Raw genomic sequence first — 26595 nt, forward strand, 5'->3', positions numbered from 1 at the left:
TATGTGCAAATCCCTCTTTGATTTCATTGACTGGGACATGGCCAGGGAATATGATGAGTTGATTCATCAGCTGGTTAAGCGCCAAGTACACTTTTCTTACAGCAACGCATACTGCGGCTTTGCCAATGTTTTCTGCATCGCCTATACTGTATAAAAATTTAGCCTATACCTGACGCAAAAAACCTCAAGGCTATGCAGAGTCTGAAGCACAGTTAAAGTTTATTGTCAATTTCTTCACATGTCAAGACATAAAAAGGAATCGATATGACGTTTCCCACTCTCCCACAGGGAAACATATAAAAAGCACAGGCACAACAGATAAGACAAGACATTTCCTAAAACATAGCGTTACATATTCACATACAGCAGCATAAGCTCATAATAAAGCTTGCTGCGGCGTGTGATATTTGCAATGTACGGCCCGAGAAGGTCTTGCAAATAAATGAGTCCTTGTCCGCTGAATCGATATCGCTCAAACAAGAACTCATCCGTGTGAAATAAAGGATCTTGGCAATCGCGAAGAACTCTATTGGTATGGAAAGCTAATCGAACTAAAATATAGCTCCTTGGTCAACTGGGTCTCTCAAAAAGGGAGCTGCCATGTTATTTTCCGGGGGTGTGGCAAGCTTATCCAGCTACACTTACGTTAGCCTGCTCTGGAGCAGGTTAGTGCTAATTGATATGTTACTATGGTGATTTAACGAAAGTTGCTTCCACGAACCAAAAAGAGGGGCGTTTTTTATCTTAGCCTGAAAATTAGCTCGCTAAACCGCTTAGCAAGCTACGACGAATACCCCCCTGGTCTGTAGAGGATAGAGACCTGTGTTATGCTGGGTACACACAAAAATAATTTTTTAATCTTTTAAGATTTTTTAAATGTGAGAGACCACAAACATGAGGACAAGAAAATCCTATATTTAAAATTTTTGATCTATAGTGTGTGGTGTTTGTCCTCGGGGTTCCCCACACACATCATGATTTCGGAGCGGCTCTGATGTTCTTCCAAGCAAATTCGGTCACTCTTAACACACCTCACATCAAGGGAAAATCTGATAAAATAATCTGTAGATAATCGGGACATAACATAGGATTGTCGGGACATTACCTAGGATTGTCAGAAGGGGGAAATCGGCCCAAAATCAGCCCGATTATCTTGTGGTGTGTACCCAGCATTAGTCAGAGCATGTTTGAACGGAGTTGTAAATTATTGGAGCAAGGAACAGAGTGCCATTAATTAAACCTGAGCAAGGAGCGCACATTATTATGGCCCAGTTTCCCAGACATGGATTAAACCTGTAGTCCTAGTCCAAAAGTAAGAGAAAAATGACTAGGCTTAATCCATGTCTGGGAAACTGGGCCATATTGGCTGTAAGAACAAATACAGTATGTAACAAATGTGATCAGATTTAATCTCCATGCCGCTATGTTACATTGCCTGAGCAGCTCATCTCCTTGCATGCTCTGCGCTTGGAGTCATTATAGGCTATGGTTGCATTCATCCCTGTTCCCCAGTCTAGGTGCATCATTTTCGTAAAATGAATGACACTGAATAGTTTGCCATGAAATGCTTGTCTTGTTGACTAGAAAAACAAATTGTAGGCTTATGTGTAGGCTACAGTCACATTTATTTATGCATAAAGTTCAACACGTTGTTTATGAAATGTCTAAAGTTGGACAATTTAGATTATGTAGGCCTACCTTAATATTCTAACCCAAGGGGGTTAGTATATTATGCAGTGTACATAATGCACTGTATATTTAACCCTTGTGCTGCCTTCGGGTCACATGACCCAAAGGTTCATAACGAACCATCGTTGTGTTTACCCAATTTTACCCAATACAAAAATAAATAAAAATAATAACATTCACAATGTGGGGGGTCTGAGACAGCCCAACGGTTAAAAGAAAATGCTTAACTTTGTTTTTGTATGCGGTAAAGTTGTCGCAATACGACGGTGGGTCACAATGACTGATGGGTCAGAATGACCCGAAGATAACACAAGGGTTAAACATCAGTTCTCTGCTTATTTTTTTTACTGTCGGAGGCCGAACACACCACAAAACAAGGCTACAGTAAAATATATTGACTTGACTAGGAATTAATTAGCCGACGCACTATAGAGGCTAAATTATTATTATTATGATTATAACATGTATATATTACATATTTCCGGTACAGCCAGAGCTCGCCTTTCTCTACCCAGAAGATGGACTGGCCAGGTTCCCAAAGGCAAACACGTGCGCGCTGGTGCTATACTTACCTGTTGGCCAGACTTATGACAACTTTAAAAGGTGTAGCTTGGAATAGGTTAGAATAGGTTCTGCGGATCAGTTTGGGGAGGGCTAAATGTAGTCATAAATTAATTTCATTTTACATGAACACGTGTTATGTTCTGTTTAAATGTATGGATTTCAAAGGCGTGATACTCATCTTAGAATTTGTTATGTATGTGATCTGCTCATCCGTTGGGAGGGCTGAATATTGTTCGTCCTACATGTATCCTATTTTCAGTTACATAATGCAATAACATTAAACAGACAAAATTGTATTTGGTCTGTTCAATCTTTATTACATTGACGTGATTGAGACTGCTTACTCATTCCAAGGCCTATTGACAATGTGATTACAACAGTTGTAAGTTTGAAAGGCCTACATCAGGCCTTTCAAATGAGCCTACCCTCATGATTGTACGTTGCTGCTAACTGGAGATACATATTTCTTCCCCCGCACTTTGAAAGCACTCGTTCAGCTAAGGAGAGCGTGAGGGTTAAAATATAAAGACTGAAGCTTTGTTGACACACGCACGCTTACATGCACGGGTCGCGTGTCAATATCATCAGCGCATTTCATTGGTTATCACATTATAATTGAGAGCGCATATCAGGACAGGGGACCGCCCCCCGGGTATAAATCTGCTGTGCCCCAGTAAATTCTGAAGTTTGAGTTTTAACAATTTACTTTGTCAGTGCATTCATTTATATTAATAATCAAAAGAAACACTGCGAATGACCTTGCAAGCATTTTCTAGTTTTGCAAATAATCAGTTTTATTTGATTTGTTTCCTGTTTTACCCAGTAATATGTTATTTGCCTTTATTTTGAAATGACTTTGTACAACACGCTGCCACTAGATGTCGTAAGACGGAAGTAACAGCTGAAAAGCAAAATAGAGAAACGGCGCGCACTCCTCACGTGCAGTAGCCTGGTCCTAATATAACCAGACCCTCATACATTTCATTTGTACAGAGAGTCTGGGATCGCTCCATTGACAAGCGTTAACTTCCTTGAAGGCGGGTACTCTGTCGAAGTTTAAAACCTGAAATCTTAAACCTTAAAATCTGCCCAGAGCCACTCTGGATCTGCCTTTACCAATCGCTAGCGTTCGCCTTAGCCAGTTTGCAGGACCTGCCAAAGCTCAGGGCAGACCAGAGGGAGGCTTGCAGGACCTGCCAAAGCTCAGGGCAGACCAGAGGGAGGCTTTGGAGGTGGGACTCACTCTCCAAGAACTCACTGCTGCAGTCCAGCAGATGTCGGTGGGGAAGTCACCAGGGCTGGATGGCCTACCAGCCGAGTTCTACAGACACTTTTGAGGCGTTTTGGGTCCTGACCCACTGGAGGTTTACCTGGAGGCTTTTGGGGTACACATGCTACCAAGCAGCTGTAGGCGGGCAGTATTGTCGCTGGTGCCTAAAAAGGGGGATCTAGGGCTGCTCAAGAACTGGAGACCTGTGTCTCTTCTATGTTAGGACTACACAATCTTATCCAGATGCTTGGCCAACAGGCGGAAGTTGGTGCTAGACAGCATCGTGCAGAGAGACCAGTCCTACTGTGTTCCAGGAAGGACAATAATGGACAAACATTTTCCGATGCGGGATGTCATTGATTGGGCAAAGCTTGGGGGGTATGATTTGGGAATTCTGTCAATTGATCAGGAAAAAGCATTTGACCATGTTTGTCATTCGTATCTCTTTGAAGTGATGGAGTCTTTTGGGTTTGGGAATATGTTCATGTCATCGGTGCGTTTGTTGTATTGTGATGTCTTTGTGATGGTAAAGGTGTGTGTGGGGGGGGAGGGATTAGGCAGGGTGTGGCCTACCCAGGAGTAGGAGAAGGGGGAGTGATATTACTGTCTGCATATGCTGATGATGTGTGTGTGCTCCTTAAGATCCAGGGGGATGCTGACATTGTGAAGAAGGAGTTAGAGCAGTATGAGAGGGCCTCCTCAGCAAAGGTCAACTGGGGGAAGAGCGAGGCTTATCTCATGGGGAGATGGGGGGCATCAGAGAAGCCCAGGCTGCCGCGGGGGCTGCAGTGGGGCAGAGCAGGCTTGAAGATTTTAGGGGTGTGCTTTGGGTCCAATGCTTATCAGGGGTTGAACTGGGAAGGGGGGTTGCCAAGTTGTCTAGCTGGAGATGGTTGTTGCCACTAATGTCCTTCAGGGGGAGAGTGTTGGTTGGGAACAATCTGGCCGCCTCCACCCTCTGGCATTGTTTGAGTGCACTGGAACCTCCGGACGGCTTGCTTCAGGAGCTGCAGAAGACTTTGGTGGGGGTTTTTTCCGGTCAGCATTGGATCCGGGCCCCAGTGCTCTACCTGCCAGTGCAGGAGGGGGGTCAGGGCTTGGTGGATTTGAGAAGTCGAGTCGACGCTTTCCGGTTACAAGCTGCACAGAGGTTACTGACGCATCCAGAAGGTGGAGGTGGAGGGGTGTTGCGTGGACCCTTTAAAGGAGGGCGGGGGGGGCTCAACTATGAGAGACAGTTCCTCACCCACCCTGGGAAGGTGGACTTGGCGGAGCTAACTCCTTTTTACCGGTCTATGATACTGGCGTGGCAAAGGATTGACAATAACAAGGGACCTGTCCTCACCAGGGGCGTGGGTGTGGCAGGAGCCACCTTTTCCACAACTTGCTCTTGAAGATAGGGCTGTTTCAGTCCCTGAGACATGCGCAGTACAATGGTGTTCCTGTTTGGGGCTTTTAGACTTTAGTTGTGGGAAGAGGGAGGGATTTCCTGGTTCGGTCAGGGGGTGGAGTTTTGGGGGGTGGAGAGAAGGGAGAAAGGGAGAGAAGGGAGAGAGAGAGTGAGTATGTGAGGGAGAGTGGAGAAAGAGAAAAACAACTTGTGTGAGACAGAGACTAAGGGAGAGAGAGAGACAGATAGCAGAGAAAAAGAGACATTTATTCTCCTCAGACAGAGAGGACTGAGTGTGTTTGGGTTCAGTGTGAGCTGATTGGGAGCAGAGGAGACAGGCTGGTTGGAAACAGGAAGTGTCTTACTCTCTCTGTTTGTCTCTATGTCTCTCCACCCACAGCTCCACCCCCCTCTCACACAGACACACTGTTTATCCATCTCTCACTCTCTCTCTCTGCTTATCTCTCTCTTCTCTCCACCACCAGCTAAACTAAGCCCCCCGATAGACAAAACCAGGAAATCAATCCTTCTCCCACAACAGTTGTTATTCTGAAGAAACTAAACGTATCACTCTTTCTCTCGCTCCCTCTCCCTCTCTCCACTTGTGTTTGTGTGTGAGAGAGAGTGGCCGTCACTACCACTCCAGCATGGCCCAGCAGCGAATTGTGCTGGACCAGGACCAGTTCTCCTGTTCCATCTGTCTGGACCTCTTAACAGCTGCCCCCAGTAGCTACAGCTGCCCCCAGTGCAGACAGAGCTTCACTCTGAGGCCTGCTCTGAAAAGGAACAACATGCTGGCTGAGGTGGTGGAGAAGCTGAAGGAGACAGGAGGAGCCCAGGCCGCCCCCTCTGAGCTGACCAGTCCAGCTGGGCCAGGAGAGGTGACCTGTGACCTCTGCACTGGGCCAGGGAATGAAAGAGCCCTCAAGTCCTGTCTGGTGTGTTTGTTGTCCTACTGCCAGACTCACCTCCAGCCCCACTACCAGGTTCCTAAGATGAAGAATCACAAGCTGGTGGAAGCCACGTCTGGACTGCAGGAGATGATCTGCTCCAGTCATGACAAGCTGCTGGAGGTCTTCTGTCGGACAGACCAGCAGTGTATCTGCATACTGTGTACCATGGATGAACATAAAGGCCATGACACGGTGTCAGCCAAAGCTGAGAGGAAGGAGAATCAGGTAAGACCAGAACTGTTGTAGTAATCTCAGTCTCATCTCAGAATTGACCACATATTTAGTCGGCCTTTGATCAGTCTCGGTCTTAGAACTCGGAAACTTCGGGCCACTACAATATTATAAGATTGGTCAAGCCCACAACTGTGGAAATATCACTGAATTACATGTGAGTGGGAAAGTGGAGACGGGTGAAGCTATCGGACTGACTGGGCGATGTCAGCCAAACCGTCTGTAATTAGCTTTCGTTACCCAAACCACAAAGAGTTTATCAGCTGAACAGTGTCCGGTAGACAACACACCACAGTGTGTACATTCTACAACACAATATCCAATATGATTATTGATTTTATTTTTTGAAATACATTTTTTTATTTTTTATTTTTGTGAAATGGTCTGTAAGAAAGGTCATCAGCGTCTGAGTTGCCTTAGGAAGCTTGCCAAATTTCACATTGACAGACACATTCTTTCATTGTTTTATTTTGCTTTTATTTAATCTATTATGTGATTTTCCTTTGCGGTGTGGTATGGTAGTCTGTCAGTGAAGAACAAGAACTCCTTAAACTAAATTGTCAAGTGGTCGAGTAAGATAATAGGAGTAAATTAACGGACTCTAGAATACATTTATACAACTCAGTTGTACAGGAAGGCAAGTACTATTTTAAGTGATGAGCTGCATCCTTTAAGCAATGGGTTTCAGTTACTTCCCTCGGGTTGCCGGCTCTGGCCAGGCAGCAGTGGAGGACAGTGAGAGGATCTTCACTGAGCTGATCCTCTCCATTGTGAGAAGGTGCTCTGAGGTGAAGGATCTGATCAGAGCCCAACAGGGGGCAGCAGTGAGTCAGGCTGAAGTACTGCTGGAGAGACTGGAGCATTTACATTTAGTCATTTAGCAGACGCTCTTATCCAGAGCGACTTACAGTAAGTACAGGGACATTCCCCCGAGGCAAGTAGGGTGAAGTGCCTTGCCCAAGGACACAACGTCAGTTGGCATGACCGGGAATCGAACTGGCAACCTTCGGATTACTAGCCCGATTCCCTCACCACTCAGCCACCTGACTCCCTGGAGCAGGAGATAGCTGAGCTGAGGAGGAGAGACGCTGAGCTGGAGAAGCTCTCACACACAAAGGACAACATCCACTTCCTCCGGGTAACTAGACTACCCTGGCAGCTCAGATGTGAAGCTACTCTCACTGTCTGGTCATCTATGCAGGATCTCTGCTCAGCCTGTGAATGTCATTTTGTGCATGGTCGTGTTTGTCTATGTTTGTGTGTAATTTCCTGTCTGTCTCAACATATGTATCTTTTCCCCTCCCTTTTCTCTTTCTCCTCTTTCTTTATTTCCCCCATCTCTCTCCCCCCTCTCTCTCCCACACGCTCTCTCTCCCACACACTCTCTCTCTTTCTCCCCCCACCTCTCTATCTCCCCCCCTCCCCCCCTCCCTCTCTCCAGAACTACCAGTCTCTCTCCAGTACCAGTGTATCTTCAGATGTCCCCAGCATCTCTGTTCCTCCTCTTCAGTACTTCAAACATGTGACTGAGGTGGTCTCTAAGCTGAGAGACAAACTAGAGGAGCTGATCCAGAGTGTGTGCTGCAACATCTCCACCACAGGTGAACTGGTTAAACACAGCAGGTCTGGAGGAACAGCACATTAAGCCTCATGGACAAACATCATGTGATAGGACAGACACCTGTCATATAAGCACATGCTTGTATCAACTTGATAAGGTAGTGTATGTGTGTGTTTGTGTGTGTCTATATATCTGTGTGTGTGTGTCTCCAGTCTCCACAGTGGATGTGTTCCTGCCTCCAGAGCCCAAGACCAGAGCAGACCTGTTACGATGTGAGTCTCTGAAGTGTCCAGGTCTCTCTCCACTAACACGTGTTGAATGATGAATCTGCTCCCAAATTCCTGTAAGCTCACACTGGACCCAAACACAGCATATGCACTCCTCTCTCTGTCTAAGGGGAACAGGAAGGTCACACGTCTAATGCAGCAGCAGCCATATCCTGACCATCCAGAGAGGTTCACCAGGCTTTGTCAGGTGCTGTGTAGAGAGGCTCTGTCTGGACGCTGTTACTGGGAAGTGGAGTGGAGAGGTGGCCGTGTTGCCATAGCAGTCTCACATAAAGACATCAGCAGAACATACCTTAACTATGGCTTTGGTCACAATAACAAGTCCTGGAGGTTACTGTGCTCTAGTGATGGTTACACGCTCAGACATAACATAGTTGTTACTGCAGTATCAGGCCCTCAGTCCTCCAGAGTAGGAGTGTACCTGGATCACAAGGCAGGTACTCTGTCCTTCTACAATGTCGTCTCTGACTCAGTTACCCTCCTCCACAGAGTCCAGACCACCTTCACCCAAACACTCTACCCTGGGTTTGGGCTTGGTAACGATGGTAACAGTGCAGAGATTATGAAGCTGTGGTAGAGGGTCTTGTAGAGGAGTGATGCCTTCATACAATCATACAGAACCCTGTCATTGTTTTAGTTAGTTTATAATCATTGTTTTTTTGTTGTATAATTTCTGCTATTTCAACTTGATGATTGTATATTATCATTTAGTCTTGGCTCTACTGGACAATAGAAATCACTGTCTACTTCCTGTCCTGCTACTCGGTAAATAGAGTTTTAACTAACGATGTGTTGTAATGTTTGGGTACATGTGCTACTCACTATTGAGATGGAAGTGTTTATAACTGCTGTTGTTTAAGTGATCAGTTCATAGTTGTATCTGCTACTTTGAACTCCTGCTGGTGGTTATAATGACCTGAACAGCTGAATAAAGACATGTGAAGCTGAAAGACATCTCTCATTATTTAGACTGTAGAAGGATGTGTGCTTCTAACACATCTATAGTCTTTAGTCTAAAACCTTTTCTTCGACACATTTTCTATTCAATTCAACTGTTTGGTCCGGATTTGAGCATTGGCGAAACTGAAGGTGTCGGAATAATTACAAAACACGCGTCAAAGTTGTCGTGTGTGAGTCTGGCCAATCATTAAATACTTCACCAACTTCACAGAGCTGTTTTTAACTCCTCCCCGACTGCAAGCGGCTGCTCTCGCCGGTCGTTTCATCACGAACGTTTTGTATTCACGGTTACTTGAGCTCTAAATCAATATAGTTTGTCATACGTAAAGTGAAGTTTTGAGACCTAATGTATTTAAAGATCAAAGCTATGTTGCAGTCCTAACACTTATGAAGGTAAGTGCTAGCTTTTGACGTTGTATCCACGATTTACGACTTTGTGCTTGGGTTTAAACTAATTTCGGTACTAGCTAGCTCGATTGTGTTGTTAGCTAGATTCAGTGTTTGTCTTTATTAATGGGGATATTTTAGTACGTTGTGGAAAGCGTATGTAATATGATTTAATGTTGTGTAGATGCACATGTCTTGTGAGTCTCAAGCTACTTACTCCAGTTTTGCGAACTTTAATATGACCGCCCTCGTGGGCAGCTTAAAGATAGCTGTGTTCTGTATTGCTGCAGTGGAGCCAATAGAAATTGAGCGCTCATAAACATTCCGTCATTTCTTTTCTATGTTGTAACTATCTGTTTTTAAATTGAAAATGAGACGCATGCAATATAGTATATTAATATTATTGGATTTAAAACGTTGTCATTCCAATCTAGTCATTTTATTGTTAATTTACATGTAATGCTTATTATAGGCTATTATTATTTTGAAGAAAACCAAATTACTATGAGGAGTTGTATGCCAGAGATTACGTATTTATCACAGTGTTGTGTTTCTCCAGTAAAAGAGAAATCATAGAAACATACACCTCTCACCAAATGATCAACATTACATATGCAAAGTGGACAATATGACAGACAAGAGTTCCTTCATGTGAGAGTTCTCATTGGAACTGTTTCTTCCAGATCCCCTACTGGCCAATCATACTTGATCATGGGCGGAGACTAGACAGAGAAGACACCTTAAGGCTCCAGAGAGACTACAGAGACTCAACCAGAGAGACTACAGAAACTTGAGCAGAGATACCACAGAGAGACTCAACCAGAGGGAAACTCAACCAGAAACAGCAGTAACCAGACAGAGGATCAACTAGAGAGAAAAAATCTTCCAGAGACTAGATACAGGATCCAGAGAGAGCTGAATTATGAAGACACCTCACTGTGATATATGTGGGAAGAGCTTTTCCATATCCAATAACCTTAAAAAGCACATGAAGATCCACGCTGGAGAGAAGCCCTACAGCTGTGACCTTTGTGATAAAACCTTTAGCCAAGCTGCAAATGCCAAAGTTCACCGTAGGATCCACACTGGAGAGAGGCCCTACAGCTGTGACCTCTGTGGTAAAACCTTTAGCCACTCTGGCAATTTCAAAGTTCACTGCAAGATCCACACTGAAGAGAATCCCTACAGCTGTGACCTCTGTCATAAAACCTTAAGCAGTGGTAACAGTTTAAAAGTTCACCGCAGAATCCACACTGGCGAGAAGCCCTACAGCTGTGACCTCTGTGATAAAACCTTTAGCCATGCTAACAGTTTCACAATTCACCGCAGAATCCACACTGGAGAGAGGCGCTACAGCTGTGACCTCTGTGGTAAAACCTTTAGCCAGGCTAACGATTTCACAATTCACCACAGAATCCACACTGGAGAGAAGCCCTACAGCTGTGACTTCTGTCATAAAACCTTTAGCAGTGGTAACAGTTTAACAGTTCACCGCAGAGTCCACACTGGAGAGAAGCCCTACAGCTGTGACCTCTGTGATAAAACCTTTAGCCATGCCAACAGTTTCACAATACACCGCAGAACCCACACTGGAGAGAAGCCCTACAGCTGTGACCTCTGTGATAAAGCCTTTAGCAGTAGTAACGGTTTAACAGTTCACCGCAGAATCCACACTGGAGAGAAGCGCTACTGTGCCCTCTGTGGTAAAACCTTTAGCAGTTGTAGCGGTTTCACAATTCACAGCAGGATCCACACTGGAGAGAAGCCCTACAGCTGTGACCTCTGTGACTATTCATGTAAAACAAGTGGCCATCTGAAGAGTCACCTGCGTGTCCACAATAGAAAAACCCCAAAGCAGTGATGTCTAGGGCCAAACTGTCCCAGTAGTAGTATTGCAGGGCTCGACAATAACGATGGCCCGGGGCCAGTAAAAAGTAACGTCGGGACAGTTAAACTAGCAACTCACTGGCCCGATCGGGCCACTGCAAATTATTGATTGAAAAAAAAAATTGCATTGTAAAATTTAACATCCTCCATATGTTTTGCTATCTGCTAAATGCATAAATAACTTTGCAGCTCGTGGTGCGCACAGTTGGCAAATCAAGAGTTGAGTAGTGAGTGACAAGTGGTTGTCAAATTGTAATTCTCTAATCTCGATAAACTTTTTAACAACTGGCGCGAGACAATAAAGTGAAGATGGCAGCAAAGTAGAGCTACGAGCTCAAACGGAAGCAACTTTTTTATGGAATGAAGATGCACTGTGTCGTCTGTCGTATGATCCCGTCCAAATCGGACAAAAGTAGCCTAGATCTTTTTACACAGGCACCGACAATTTTCGAAACAATACTGTGAAGGAATGATAACATACTGTTAATCAATGCTGCTATACCAATCACTACCTTATATACATATATACACATATATTATGTAATGCTCTCTACTAAAACATGTATCCGATTGTGATCAATTGATTTAATAAAGAACATATGAGATCATGCAACAGGATGCTTTCTCTGCAAGTAAGGTAGTGCTGAAATGTATCTGTGTAAAGTAAGATCATGCTAAATTGTAACTTCGGTGTGTGGGCAAGAATGCCGATGTCAGGCAAACTGTTTTGGGAGGCGAGTTTGTGATGCTCAGGGACCGCAGTGACCACAATAGGGCCTCTCAGCGCTTGGGAGTAAAAGTGTCAACTTGGGAGATAAGGTAATGTTGGGACAGTAACTCTTCTCTGCTTAGGGACGGGTCAGATCAGCTGGTCTGACCACCTTTGGATATACTCTGTTCTGAGGTCACATTCCCTTGGAGACCCTGCCCCCCCCCCCCCCTTTCACACTGGATGATCTACCCCTTCCCCTTGGAGACCCTGCCCCACCTTCCCCCATACATCATCGACCCTGGCCTGGTCTGCCTCACCCCTTCTCCTGGAGACACGACCCCCCCCCTTCCTTGGAGGCACAGCTCTCATCTGCCTGCACGCCATCAGGACCTTGGGGCGATCTACTCCCTTCCCTGGAGCCCCCCTCCCTTGAATTACCTCAGACCTGTGGGTCTTGTCTGCCCCCCTCCCTGAGTAGACCTGTGGGTCTTCTCCACCCCCTACCTCTCCGAACATCACCAGATCCTTGGACTGCCCACCTTGTGCCACCATGAACACCCTGGACATTTAATTGGACAACCACATTCCCACCCCACGGTCTTCTGACCAATCGCCTGTCACAGACCTCCCTCTCTGGGGGGGGGGGTACAAGACCTGTCTCCCGAGGACCAGGAGACAGAACTTGGTGTGGGCAGAACTCTCTCTGATCTCTGTCACGACCACTTTCTCAACGAAGGCCTTCGTTTGTTCTATTCTGAGACTCTGTTTCTGTGAGACTGCTGTTGCATCATCAACTGATTCATTGTACTAGACTACGAACATCTTGTGTTGTTTTCATTGTGTATCTTGTGATTTCATCATTACTTACATTAAACTACAAATAACTTGGTCCGATATTTAACCTAGTATTATTCTCCACTACCCAGTTACACAATCCTTAACAATACCTGACCAGCCATGCTAGCAGGCAGCACCTTGTTTGCGTGACAGCTAAGCGGATGGTTGACAATCCATCTTCCAGGCCGTTGACCATGCTGGTCAGGAATTTAAATGTATATGCCCATCGTGTTATTGCACGACTTATAACAACGGCATATCACATAATTAAGACGGGCCAGCCGTTCGCCTCGTTCCCCCAGGCTATTGAACTGCAGCAGAAAAATTGTGTCAACTTGGGTACTTAGTATCATACTGATGAAATGCTATGGAAGCTTTTATATATTAGCATTGAGGGACCAGAGGTTTCAGTTTCTGCCATACAGAGTTGTGCAGAGATGGCTGTCAGCAGGGAAGAGAGCACGCCATGTTTGAGGTTAAAAGTCAATTGTTTTGCTGACTATTACCTTTTTATTTTTTATCACTAGAAATGTGATTTCATTTTTGTTTTTTTTATATCCAGGATGTGTTTAATAAATAGTTAAACATGTTAACAGAATAACACAACTTAAAAGTCTTCGGTTCTGTTGTAACAATGATAAATTACAACTTTTGGAGGGGGGGCCAGTAAAAATTGTCTTGGGGCCAGTAAGTTTCAAACTGGCCCAGTGGGGCCAGTGCCAAAACATGTTAATGTTGAGCCCTGTATTGTATAGCCTCGTTTTTTGCATATTTCTGTGAAACTTGCTAAATAAACATTAGCTAGCTACACTATGTACCCTCTAAGCTAAATATCTATTACTTGTTTGGCCAATGTGATGGTGGAAAAAAGTAAAACCCTTCTAGTTATGGAGAGGAATATAGCTAGATAGCGCTAGTTCTTTGGGGGGGGGGGGGTTCCGGTTTTTCCACTTATCACCAGAATGGTCATAACTTTTAAACAAAAGAATGTTTTTTTATTGCCCACAATTATTTATATTTCATATGCTCTAAGTGTTCCTTTATCTTGTAATAAAAGTTGTTGAAAAAGAAGTACGAACGGAGAAGATTATTGTAAAAGGATGATTTACATTTATGTAATTAGAAAGCCCCTTTTCAATATGATATAAACAGGGCAAGTGTATGATTTAATACGAAAATGAATGAAAATAGGAATGCATGCCTGTCATTAGGGTTTGGTACCGAAACCCAGTTCCACTATGGAACCGGTTCCTACGCAACCGGTAGGAATCGGACCGGATTAGAATGCAAATTTCGGTTCCTCATTCGGTTCCATTTAATGTGTCGACTAAAATATTTTCCCTCTGTCACTCCAAAACTGAAAATATCACACTTTCTCTGTAGTCTAGATAGCTACCGTAAATGTAGGCTACTTTCAAAATGCCATATTTTCCCTCTGGACCTCAGTCGTTCCAGGTCTTTTCTGTGTGGAGTTTACATGTTCTCCCCACGCCTGCGTTGCTTTCCTCCGGGTACTCCGGTTTCTCCCACCATAATAAAGACATTGCATCGTATGAATGTTGGTGAATAAATGTTGGTTGTGGTCGGAGGGCGCTGATTGGTAGCCACGCTTCTGTCAGTCTGTCCCAGGGCAGCTGTGGCTGCAGTTGCAGCTTACCACCACCGGTATGACTGTCTGAATGAATACTGGACTCTGTAAAGTAACTTTGAGTACTTAGAGAAAGCGCTATATAAGATATGTGAAGAAAAAAATATATAATAATAATCAAAGAGTATTGGGACACCACTTACTCTCACGGGAACGCGCAAAGCTATAGGGCTAGGGGTAAGACAGAGTATTGGGATTCTGCCTAAATCTTGTCAGTAGTGTGTGGATAGGATGAAGTACAGTTTATTAGTCAGTGTGACCTGTTTTAGGATGAACTCCAAGCACTGTCATGTAATGTGAACTACTACTATGCATTCGATATTACTGACTAGTAGTAGTAAGAACAACCTGTTCCCATGCTTCGTTGACCTCAGCAACACCGTGGGTGTACAGAGGACAATCGTGGTTTGCTGAAGTCAGACCGTGCCACCTGGATGATATGGGCTGCCTATACAGACAACGAGGAGGAGGGTTAACAGGCCTAAAAGCGGCATGTGTAACAGCATCCTCAAACATGTTTCAAAATTGAAAACACAAAACAATGAGAAAAAAAAACAGACTTATATCAGTATTCGGGTTCAGACGGATGAAACAAAATCTAACAAACTCTCCCTCGGCAACTGCGCTTAGAAATACAGTACCAACTGATGGAGCAGTTAGCGCTCGTCGCCAGTCTTTCAGGGGAATGCATGAACAGTTAACATGCCCGATCTGAGAGTCCAACATGTGTGAAGCTGCGGCAAACCAAAAGACAAGCAGGCGGGTAGTCCTACAAGCACAGCGATTGGCAAAGTGCTGATCCGATGATCCAAAAAAGGTCACGGCACCAAGTGTAACCGGTGTAGTCTGCGTTGATTTATGGTGCGTGAGAACCAGTATTTGATAACACCCCCCTCCAACAATCCCCCATTTCTCCCCTCCTCTCTCCTTCCACTCTCTCTGCCTGAGGGCAGAGAGACTCATCCCTCGTTCTGCCCTTTCTCCCCTGCACTCTTCTGCTTCGATATTCTTTTACTTTGATAAAAGAATAAGACAAACACCCCCCTTGCATACAAACACACCTGTGTGTGGGCAAAGATGTGTGAACAGATGAGACCACTTGGGATCAATAAGAATGGTGCACAATGTTAATTGCGAAACAGTCATTGGGAAATTGGGAAACAGTCAACATTCTCAACACAAACTTGACCAAACTATATGTATTGTGACGCCAAGAGAGGCTACACAGCCCTCAGCGGGACAGGACAGCTCAAAGTAGTGCGAGGACACCGGGGTCGAACAAAACAAGGAGCTAATTAAAGATCTTCAGAATAAATAAAAAAACTTCCAAGCTCACATAGTATTTCAAAAAACGTACACGGCGCCTCTTCTTGGCGCAGGAATCCTCCTCCTCTCCAAACCCCACACACCACCTAACTGTGGCTCTCCCTCTTAAACAAAACCCCTTTGGTCATCAGGGTCTGATCAGTCCCAGGTGCGCGGGAACGCCCCGCTTTGAGGGAGGGATGGAGCTCCCAACTCCCCCAGCAGAGGGAGCCACAGCTGCTCAGGGCTGCAGCCACCTCCGGGGAATGTAGCACCCCTCCAGGACCCAGCCTCTCGTGACGTCACAGTATCTAAAAACTTTAGAAAAGCTAGTGTTTTATCTCATTTTTATACTGAAGTACTGAAGTAAAGTGGCTGTGTACTATTAATGTGACACACAATAATTGGCCTTTGTGTGGCTGCAGTCATGATATGGAGATGTCACAACCCTAAACACAAACAGCTTAGTAATTACACGGGAGGTATAAACTAAATGCCAATGTTTTTAATTGTATTTATTAATACAAAAATTATTAATAGCTTTGTTATGCATTTCAGAGGCATGGCTACGGTGGTTGTTGAAGGGACAGGTCCTCTCTGTCTCCGAAGTCAGGTCAGGAAGCAGGCGGCTGCCTCTACTGGTGAGTCATGCAGCTACAACAGAACACCTTGGAGAGAGCTGCAGATATCCTGCGGAAGAAGCCTTTAATGGACTTCTTCTTCTTCTGTTTCTCTACGCTGGAGGACTCAGCAGGATCTGGGCCTGGACAGGGAACACCATCACACAACAGAAGATGATGTCACACATAACCAATAACCAGCACTGTCCATTTACTTGAAAAGAGTATGAGTGTGTGTGTGTGTGTGTGTGTGTGTGTGTGTGTGTGTGTATGTGTGTGTGTGTGTGTGTGTGTGAAATGGTGGGAGAGCCAACTAAAGTGGGAAAGCCTAAATGAACAAATATGATCTGACAATATATCATGACAATATATCATGATCTCACTTCCACAGTTGAGGGGAGTAACTGAGTTAGTCTTCTTCTGTCCTTTGGTAGCAGTACTCTGTGTGACCTTGGTGACAGCATTGGTCTTCTTTCTCATCTGGGATGGAAGTGAGACCAAAGACAAACATAATTCCTTAAAACTATTAACTGTTTTACATTATGTTGACAGGAAATAAATGAGCAAAGTCTAGTTCAGGCATGGCACTCTGGCAGCGCGCGTCATCCGCTCATTAACGACACCTGTGTTAGCCTGCTCAAGCCCATTGAGCTACGTCCGATTAAGCGGCATTCAAAGGCTGTGCAGATACACACACACACTCACCCCCGGTTGCTGTATGATCTGTGCTGCTGCCAACCTCCACCCTCCCCTTCTCCCCCTTGTTGTCTGTATGTTCTATCCATCAGGGGGATTATATCTCTATTTGCTCCCTGCCTCATATTCTATGTATGTATGTTGCTCGCTAATGGACTGGGTCTCCTAGATACATACACTGCCAAAATCAAACCTATTTCCATGTCTATGGTTATCAATAAATGCTCAAATCTAATACGTGAGTGGCTTGACTGAACTACATTAACTGTAACTATCTATCTAATGTGGTGGGATGGGTGTAGCTATGTGGTAGAGCATTTGGCTGTGGATCAAGATGTCAGAGGTTCAAATCATCCGTGTGTGTGTGGCTTTGAATAAAGAAATCTGCTAAATAACGACATCTACTGTTTACTACTCATACATAATGTATTCTACACATGCATACTTTGAACCCTTTCTTGTCCTAGACTCAGTTCAGGTCAGGTCTACCCAGTGCCAGTGTGTGTGGAGTTGTTTTCAGCTTACCAAGGTGAACCATCTTTGGAGGCTGGAGGGTTTGGTCTTTCCAAGATGGCCCAGATTGTCCCCATCTGGGCAGGGGTCCAGAGCCATGGAGCTCCTGGAGATGGAGGAGCTGTTGGAGGTTTCGGAGGGCCAAGAGGAAGATACATCAGAGGTGGAGGAGGAGGAGGAGTGGCAGAACTGGGAGGTGGAGGAGGATAAATCAGAGGTGGAGGAAGAGGAGGAGTGGCAGAACCGGAAGGTGGAGGAGGATGAGGAGCTATCGTCAGATAGCTCAGATCCATCATCTATCCTCACATTTCTTCTGAAGCTGGCTCTTCCATTGACCTTTTCCAAGCCAGCAGAGTCCTGAGCATTCTCCTTCTCCTCACAACCTGTTTCAAAATGGACGGTAACATCTGACACAGCAGGAGCGCACCAGTCCTCGGCGTGGCGGCAGATCACCGTGGCGATGGTCTCGGCCAGGCAGCAAATGGCTCCCGCTTCTCCGTGGCGAGCAGAGCGGAGCTGGGCCCTGCTACTTTTAGAGCTGAGTGACAGCTTAGCGTAGGCCGCCTCCAACATGGCCTCAAGGGCGTCTGTGCCACTGAAGAACGGGCTCTGGGGCTGGTGATCCAGGATGAGGCTGATCCCGTCTTGGGTCCAAAGAATCCATCCCACTTCCTGAAGGAGAGTAGCCTCTAGCTTCGAGGGGGTGGGGGCGCTGGAGGTCGAGGGGGACTCCTGGAGGGCTAAGCGTACCATCAGCCCGTGCAGGAGGTCCCGCAGGGTCTGGTGGTGGAGGGCACTGGGCCCGGAGGTTGTCCAAACCTTCTCCTGGATCAGAACCTCCCCGGGCTGGAGGGAGGGGGTCTCAGAGGGCCTTGGGGGCAACCAGGAAAGCACCTGGACCTGCTTAGGGAAACCTGAAGCTCCATCATCCTTCCCATCTTCCTCGATATTCATTTCCGTGGCAACGTTGATGGCTTTGGTCAGGCAATCTGACATTTCTTCCTCTTTGTGGAAATCATAAACGTAACCAACCGTATCGTTGTTGGGGACAATGATATCAGCCTTCTCCGACTGGCAAACTTCCTGGTTGGTGAAACCTAAAATCAACTCTGGCTTGGGACTTCCTGTTGTCCCTTCCTGGTCAGTGGCTTCAGAAGAGGAGCTGCTAAGGAGATCCGCCAGCCTGGCCATGGCCTCAACATCATGGCCTAGCACAACAAAACACACTCGCACTTTTAAGTATCCTATTATTATTATTATTATAGCTATTACCTATACTTTTCTTTAAACAGTGATTGACTTTGATCGCTAACATTAATATTATAGTTATTAACTATACCTACACTGTTATTCAGCAGTACTGTAACACTTACAACTCTAGTTACACAGTGTTACTAGTTGCCTGAACACCTGAATTCCCTTCGGGGTCAATATAGTGATTGAGTAAAAAATGTCTCTACCTTTGTTGACCATGGCCATGGCTTTTTCTGGGTCATTGCAGGTACAGTGAAGGACACCTCCCACCTTCATGGTTAACACCTCAGATATGGCCTCTAGTGCCCCCCTCTGGTCCTGGCTGGCAGAGGAAGATGGCCGCAGCCTGCTCTGTGAGCTGTTTCTACCAACAATCCCTTGGCTGGGGCCCGGCGGAAACTTGAAGGACCAGTCCAGAGACGAGTCGCTGCTGTCACTGTCGTCTAAGGATGCATTGGTGACGGAGTCGGCCCTGTCCTCCTTCCACATCCATTTGAGGTGATCGTTCATCGGGACACGTTCGTCCGGAAGAAAGATGACCAGGCCAAGGAAGTTCTCCATCAGTTGTTTGAATGCCAAGTGGAGGAAGTTGTACATCAAAGGACTGAAGAGCTCCCAGTCCAGGCACTGCTTGGCTTCCAGGTTCTGGACGTTGGACTGGGAGTGGCAGCGGCTTGCCGAGGGGAATCGTCCCATCTGTGTCTCCAGGAGCAGATGATATATTTGAATAATCAGCTCCTCGGAGAAGCAGTCGATCCTCGCCTGCAACACCCTCGTACCAGTGCTTTGGGACACCAGCAGGCGGTCCAGGTCGTACTCGGCCTGGTCGAAGGATGAGACAGAGGAGCCTTCGTCACTTTCGCAGTCTTCGTCATCAGAGACGGATCTGGAGGCTGAGTGTACCATCTGCACAACGGTGTCCAGCATTTTTTGAGCAGTGAGGTTGAGGTTGTGGCAACTGGCAACACTGTTGGCCTCACTCCTGGGACTAGGGCTCCTGGTGGCTGACTTGGAGAAGAGAGGAGTGGTCTCCTCCTTCTGCAGGTTCTCTTCCTCCTGCTCCTCCTTGCTGGCAGAGCTGCACTCCTCCTGCTGGGTGTAGAGGCTTTCCTGACACGAGGGTGTGCAAGCCTCCTTCTCCTCCCTTCCCTGGACCATGTTTCCCAGCAGCTCTCCCTGGCTGCTGCTGCTGCTCCTCCTGCTTCTTAGAACACCCTCAGGTTGGTCTGAGCCCTGAGAAGAGGCCCGGACCTGGGACTGACGAGAGCATGAACTCTCCCTCCTGAGGTCTGGAGAAGCCACAGGGCTGAAACATATCTTCTCACTCAACACCCCAGACCGGACTGGAGACAGCAGACCTGAAGATCTGCTGCTCATGGAGACACAGTTGCTGTGGGAGGAAGCGGCAGACAGCGGGTCTTGGCTGAGGTGATGGACCTGGTAAAGGGCCATAGCGGGCAGCACCCCCTCATCGACCACATGGAGAACCCACTCCATCATCTCCTCTGAATGCTTCTCCAGCTCAGCTATGTTCTTGTTCTGAGAGAGAGAGAGAGAGAGAGAGAGAGAGAGAGAGAGAAAGAGAGAGAGACAGAGAGAGAGAGAAAAGTGTGAGAGGAAAAGAGACAGAGAAAAGGACGTGGAGAGAGAGGAGAGAAAGGCAGAGTAAAAAAAGGGGGAGAAAATTAAATCGCAGTACAGATACACAGTTATTGTCAAGCTGAGTAAAAAAATATTGTGAGTTATGAAATAAGCAGTTTATCTACCTTTCTCAACAGGACCTTTTTGATGAGTCTCCACTGACTGTAACAAGAACAAGAACGGATGTGTTGCACTCTACAGTACAATGACAACTAACGAGACATCGTAACATTGTGTTCATCAGGGCAGTAGCCTAAAGAGGACGTTAACAGGGACACTTACGAATGGGACGTCATAGCTTCTAACAGAGGCTGGGGCGTGGTCTCCCGGGTCACTGGGTCATCCCGGGTGGGAGGTGAAGACGGTGGAGACTGAGCCTGAGGTCGGCGTGGAGTTAGAGGTGGAGACGGAGGTGATGTGGTTGGAGATGAAGGTGGAGGTAGAGAAGAGTTTGTTCTCTCCCCATCATCTGGTGTGGACCTGCAGCTTAGGGTCTTAGGTTCCTCTGGGCTGAATGGCTCAGAGGCTGATGGTCTTATTGGTGGAAGAACACCTACATGTAGAGGAAAGTCATAGTGTGATTGGTGGATCCCTCTCTTGATAGAAAGTGATCATTAAATCATGAATGTTGTACTTTTGATACATTATTAAATCGATACTCACAGTAGCTGGTCTGGGACATGAGAGGCATCTTCACACATGCACCACCAATCACCTGCAGGCAAGACAAAAACGCTTAGCAAGGCATAGTAACATCAAAGTTATCAGAGTTGTTGGAGACGTGGAGGTAGATTAAGTTGAGGGGAGTAGGTGGTGTCTGTAGTACTCAGTGAGGGGATGAGGGCCGTTTACTCACCATCCTGCCTGGTCCTGACAGTTTCTGGGCCAGGTGTGAACCTTGGTCAGCAGCTGGCGTACGGCCTCCAGTACCCACATCAACCCTCCAGGACTCTGCCTGGGGTCCCTTGTCAGCCCCTCCAGCTTTGTCCGATCCTGCAGCCTTCCTGCCAGCCTTGGTGTTGCGGCCGGCCTTAGTGCATTGAGGAGGCTTTGGCACCAGGTCCTGATACAACAACAACAATATTAATGGCAAAGGCGGATGTGTTACATCATCATAACGACATACTTATATTGTATGCTTCAACTTCCTCTCTCAACCTACAGGTCCATAGAGTGAAACTTCTTACAATTTAAAACTTCTTAGATTAAAAAACTCTTAAATTGGTTCTGCTGTGCCACATGTGAGACATGTGTTTCCAAAGCACTAACACTATTATCAGAATTATATAATATTGTATTTGAGATTATGTTAATGTTACACTATTTGGTGAAATACAGATGCCATTCCCTGGCTGTAACCAATGAAATACTGTTCAACTACACTACACTTCTGATTCTTGCATATCTGATGCACTTACTTTATGCAAATACTATTTGCATGTCGTTTTGGATCTGCTAAAGGAATATAATATCAAATGTGTTGAGTTTCTCCAGGCAGCTGTTCTTACCTGGAGGAGGTTCTGCTGTTCTGGGGACTTCCTGTCAGATGGCTGCAGGGTAGGAAACTTCAGTCCAGGCTCTGGCCTACAGGGTGGCAGGGGCAACTGGGATACAGTTGTGTCACAGAGACACGCAGGCTGGACACACACACACACACGCACCATGTAAACACACACACACACACACACACAAAAACAAGGTGGAGTAGGTGGGATTGAGGTTACAATTAGCAGTGAAACACGACAAGAGAGAGAGAGGTGCCTTGAACAGAATTGTTTTTATCTTTTGATTAAGAAATATAACTTGGAAATATGAATTATGACTGGGTCTACGGTACTTATCAAGTTAGGTCAGTGTTAAACACAACTGTTAAACTCACAATAAAGAAAGAAAGAAATAATTCTCAATAATCTAAAGAACCCAATATTTTTGTGTTTTAATCAATTTAGCTAGGCCTACTTAAAGATAACTAGACTTACCTTCTGTTTAGGCCTCCATACTCGTAGTCTTTTATGTTTTGAGATGTCATCCATGTTTTTACACTCAGTAAGGATGACAAAAAAGGAAATCACTTCAACAAAATGAAAAGTTTTTCGACTCCTTGCCTAATGAACATTTCCTTCATTACTACTGACAGACGTGTGATTTTTTTGGATTTGTTATTATCATTTGGTAAAGTGTGTCACAATCCTTGTATTACATCATAATTTGACTTGACCATGCGGCGTCTCTCCCAAAACAATGCGTTGTTGACAGAAAAGTGCAATTCCAGTGTTTTTAAAGTTTTTAAACTAAATAGGTAGGAAAATCGTTGACAGTGTGAATTGTACAGCGTTACTACGTTCTGTACCCAGTGTTATCCTAATACTACTTTCACGTAAAAAAAAACACACGGTGAGGAATCTACTTTGCTGTTAAAATATAAAGACTGGCTTTATTGACACACGCACGGTTACATTCATGGGTTGCATGTCAATCTCATCATCGCATCTCATTGGTTATCACATTATAATTGCGAGGACATATCAGGACATGGCAGCCGCCCCAGTATAAATCTGCTGTGCCCCAGCAAATTCTCAAGTTTGAGTTTTAACAATTTACTTTGTCAGTGCATTCATTTAGATTGATAATCAAAAGAAACAGTATCCAAATCAACGCTTGTGAAATCAACGCATCTTAACTGAAATTCTGCACGCACATTTCCATGTCCGCGCGCTCTTCTGGCTTGCTATAATATCAGCAGCATGCATATAGAAGTTGAGGGGTCGGCAAACATGTAAGAATTGAGGTAGGCAAAGAAACCATAATGAAACTAAAGAAAGTTTATAAGTAATAGGCCTACCAATCATCTTATCTAGACTTCAGCATAATAACAACATGAGTCCAAAATGTGATATTACATGAAGCTCAAAAAACAGTAGCATTTAAATTATTGCGAAAAAAATGGTCTCGTCTGGTCTATTACGCTCGGACTAACTATTGAGGATATGCCTAAACTGATATCAAACGTACGTCCCCGAACTGTAATTATAGTGGGTTAAGCAAGGGAAAGTTTTTTCATTTTTCACACTTCATGTAGGCCTACGCAGCCATCTTGAAATATATATATATATATATATTTTTTTTTAATATGAGCAATGAGGGGCCTGTGCCCCAGTAGACAAGTAACAACGTCCCTGTTACATTGCATGAATATCCATAATTACGCGCAACATACAATAAACACAGTAGAAAAATAGGTATCTTTATGATTATTTTATGCATCCACCATTGTGTCTGACGATAACATTTGGCAATACTACTTTTACAGTGGTGATGGCACCACTTTATCAGGATATCTCAACAGAAATGATTTTTATAACAGAATACCTGGCTGAGACGATGCATCTATCTATTAGCATGAAATAGGTTACCTGTTTCAATATGAATACTGGCTGCATACACATTGACATACTGAGGTAAGTAAGCACAGAACAAATGTAACTTTTAACCACACATCAACCTTCTTAATCCTTAATATGATCAATATAAGATATATAGCTGGCGAGTCCCTGCTGAGGTGGATCACCTGTGGAGTCAGACCTGAGAGGTAGAACACACCTGCTCAATCTCAGAACACAGAATCTCAAAACACCTAATCGAGATGATGTCCATAATCTACTAGGCTACTAGTCTACTGTAGGCTACACTATTATAATATATAGGCAAGCCTACGCAACAAACACAAAAATGCAAACCCTGTATCAAAATATTCTTCTTTGTTGAAACGGACCACTACAAAAAAGGCAGCAACAATGTTTTTTAGTGAAGGGAATGGCAGTCCAATCAGAAGTATTACAGGGCAGGGTTGGACGTCTGAACCTTCCCATATATCTGACCCCGCCCCATTCCGTGGTCCACGGCAAGGACCCTCTCAACTGGGTTGGTAGGCCTACAATATAACGTTCTTCAGTAGGGGGCTCTAGCCGTGCAGGAAGTCCACAGACGGAGCCAGGGTACCCTCTCAACATGTTTTACATGTAAAATAGTAGGCCTACACGTTCTCTTGTACAAAGTAGTTATAGTGTTCACATTTCCTTTTTACTGATGTTCCATACCTGTCCTTTACATAGTCTGATAAAAGTCAAACAACAGTTTGTTTTCAATTAAGCTATTACTTGACGATATAAAAAGGGGGTGAGAAGTTATGATTGACAGCTATGATTGACAGCTGCTCTGAGTGAAGTAGTCGCGGAGGTAGGGCCTACCTGCAGACTGTGTGTAACATTGCTAACTTTATTATGTCTATGTTGCTAACCACCAGTTGATAACATATTGAATGCATGTGCTAACCATATACTGTGGCGTTAACCTAGGAAGGGGGTCGAGGAGGCAGCTGATGTGTTTGGATGATTCTATTAGCTTGAGGAATGCTTCCATAGAGATAGGGTTGAGGTGAGTGAAAGCCTCAGCATGCAGCATGGTTGGTATGGAGGATGATTCGGTGTTCATATGCATTTGTCTAGGACTAGTCTGTAGTTTGATGAAGAAAGTGTTTGTCCGTCTCTTCATAAACGGAGTGACTAAGTTCAGTTGAGTTCTGGATTTTAATACGTATTTATCAATCTGCAGATTGGGAGAGAAAACCAGTGTTCTGACCATAAATGACAACACAACACCAAGCTTAGGTCTCAACCAGGTCTCTCTCCGCTCCAAAAGCCGGAGGACCATCTTTTATAGGGCACAAGAATGTAAACATAGATTGTGACAGTCAGGCAGGAATGACGTTACAACAGTCTCAGAGAAAAAGATTCACTGCTCCCAACACATAACAACTCTCACACTAGAGAGTTCATAGTTGGTGCTCTCCTTGTAGTCATGACAAGGACTGTTTAGCCAGTACTTTCTCCTGACCCCGAACATCTATTAACCTGACACATAGACACAATATACTGTTATTAACAGCAAGCTTACATGATAAACGTACTAACTAGTATCCAATGACTAGTTCTATTGATTAGTGATTAATGTAAGCACACAGGAAATCCCAATTTCTTCCACAGTCCCCCCTTTTGACGTTTAACGTCAACACAACAAACAAGTTTCATAACATTTCAAAACCTTAACAATCAAACAATACTTTATCTGCTACTACTCAGCACAGCATACATGATTATAGGATTTGAAGAAGTATTAGGTAGTACCCCATCAGGTGAAAAGTACAAAGTCCATGAAGTGAATAGCATAATGTTTAGCTTATCAATGATACCAGAAACAGAGGCATATTTCTCTCCTGGACATAACCAAGGGTCATGCTCTCATGAGCTCAACACAGCATGGTATAGATCAAACACTGTTCATAAATTCAGATTATTTCAAACAAAAGTAATAAAGTAACCATCTTTAATTATTGTTCACCGATCTGTGGTTAAGGACAGATCTATTCAGATTGCACACAGCATTGTATATCAGTTGGAAAATAGAAGGAGGCCAATGGCCATCTTTATTACATTGGCAAAATAGTCACTTGGTACTTGAGATTACATATCCGACATATCAATCATTCTCAGGGCAATGCAGTAATCCTCATTTTTGCTTGCTTTTGTCTGTGGCTTGATTTGGGCTAACATAATCTTACTGAGAGCCTACTGCACAGCACTGTACACAGCAGGCAGTACACATCTTCAAAGCACAAACCACAATCAGCACAACAACGATTAACATGCCCAATCCAGTGATTCCCATTTGAATGATAGTCGAAAAAGAAACCCCCCCCCACAGAGGAAGTCAGCCAGTCAGCACAATTCCAAGCTTCAGGTTCCCCCAAAGCTGAAATTATGTTTTAATGTGAGCAGACATACTTGTGATATTTGCAGATTCATCGTGGACAAAAGTACAAAAGTCATGACCTATCACAGCACAGGTACCTCCCTGAGCTGACAACAGATAATCCAGTGCCATTCGGTTCTGTAGCACTACCTGCCTCATGGCCTTCATCTCAGAAGCAACCGCAGTTAAGGCGTCGGCTGTCTCATTACCAATGGACTCCAACCCTACTGCTAAGCTCCTAATATCTCTAAAGGCAGTGATAACACCATACACAGGGAGAATGGCAGCTGAAAACGTGTAAAGTGACTGTGTACTATTGAATGTACGTGATGTGATCCCAGCTTCTTAGCATCTGCATTAATAATACTTCTCTTGTGGCGGT

At 44.9% G+C, this 26595-nt stretch overlaps 2 protein-coding genes across 2 annotated transcripts; both read left to right on the top strand.

The window, feature by feature from the left end:
- Positions 1–5560: 5560 nt before the first annotated feature.
- LOC136955778 (tripartite motif-containing protein 16-like) lies at positions 5561–8842 on the top strand. Its single transcript, XM_067249502.1, is given in 7 exon segments — positions 5561–6153; positions 6628–6669; positions 6786–6969; positions 7155–7235; positions 7539–7698; positions 7871–7930; positions 7996–8842. Coding segments are annotated over 7 exon segments (1647 nt in total). The 3' UTR covers positions 8523–8842.
- A 335-nt stretch (positions 8843–9177) lies between these two features.
- LOC136955773 (zinc finger protein 271-like) lies at positions 9178–11528 on the top strand. The gene is made up of 2 exons (XM_067249498.1): positions 9178–9298; positions 9976–11528. The coding sequence occupies exon 2, from the start codon at positions 10215–10217 to the stop codon at positions 11151–11153; it is 939 nt and encodes a 312-aa protein (XP_067105599.1). The 5' UTR covers positions 9178–9298; positions 9976–10214; the 3' UTR covers positions 11154–11528.
- Positions 11529–26595: the final 15067 nt, after the last annotated feature.

The sequence above is a fragment of the Osmerus mordax genome, chromosome 13 (genome assembly GCF_038355195.1).
Source record: "Osmerus mordax isolate fOsmMor3 chromosome 13, fOsmMor3.pri, whole genome shotgun sequence".
Taxonomy (NCBI): Eukaryota; Metazoa; Chordata; class Actinopteri; order Osmeriformes; family Osmeridae; genus Osmerus; species Osmerus mordax.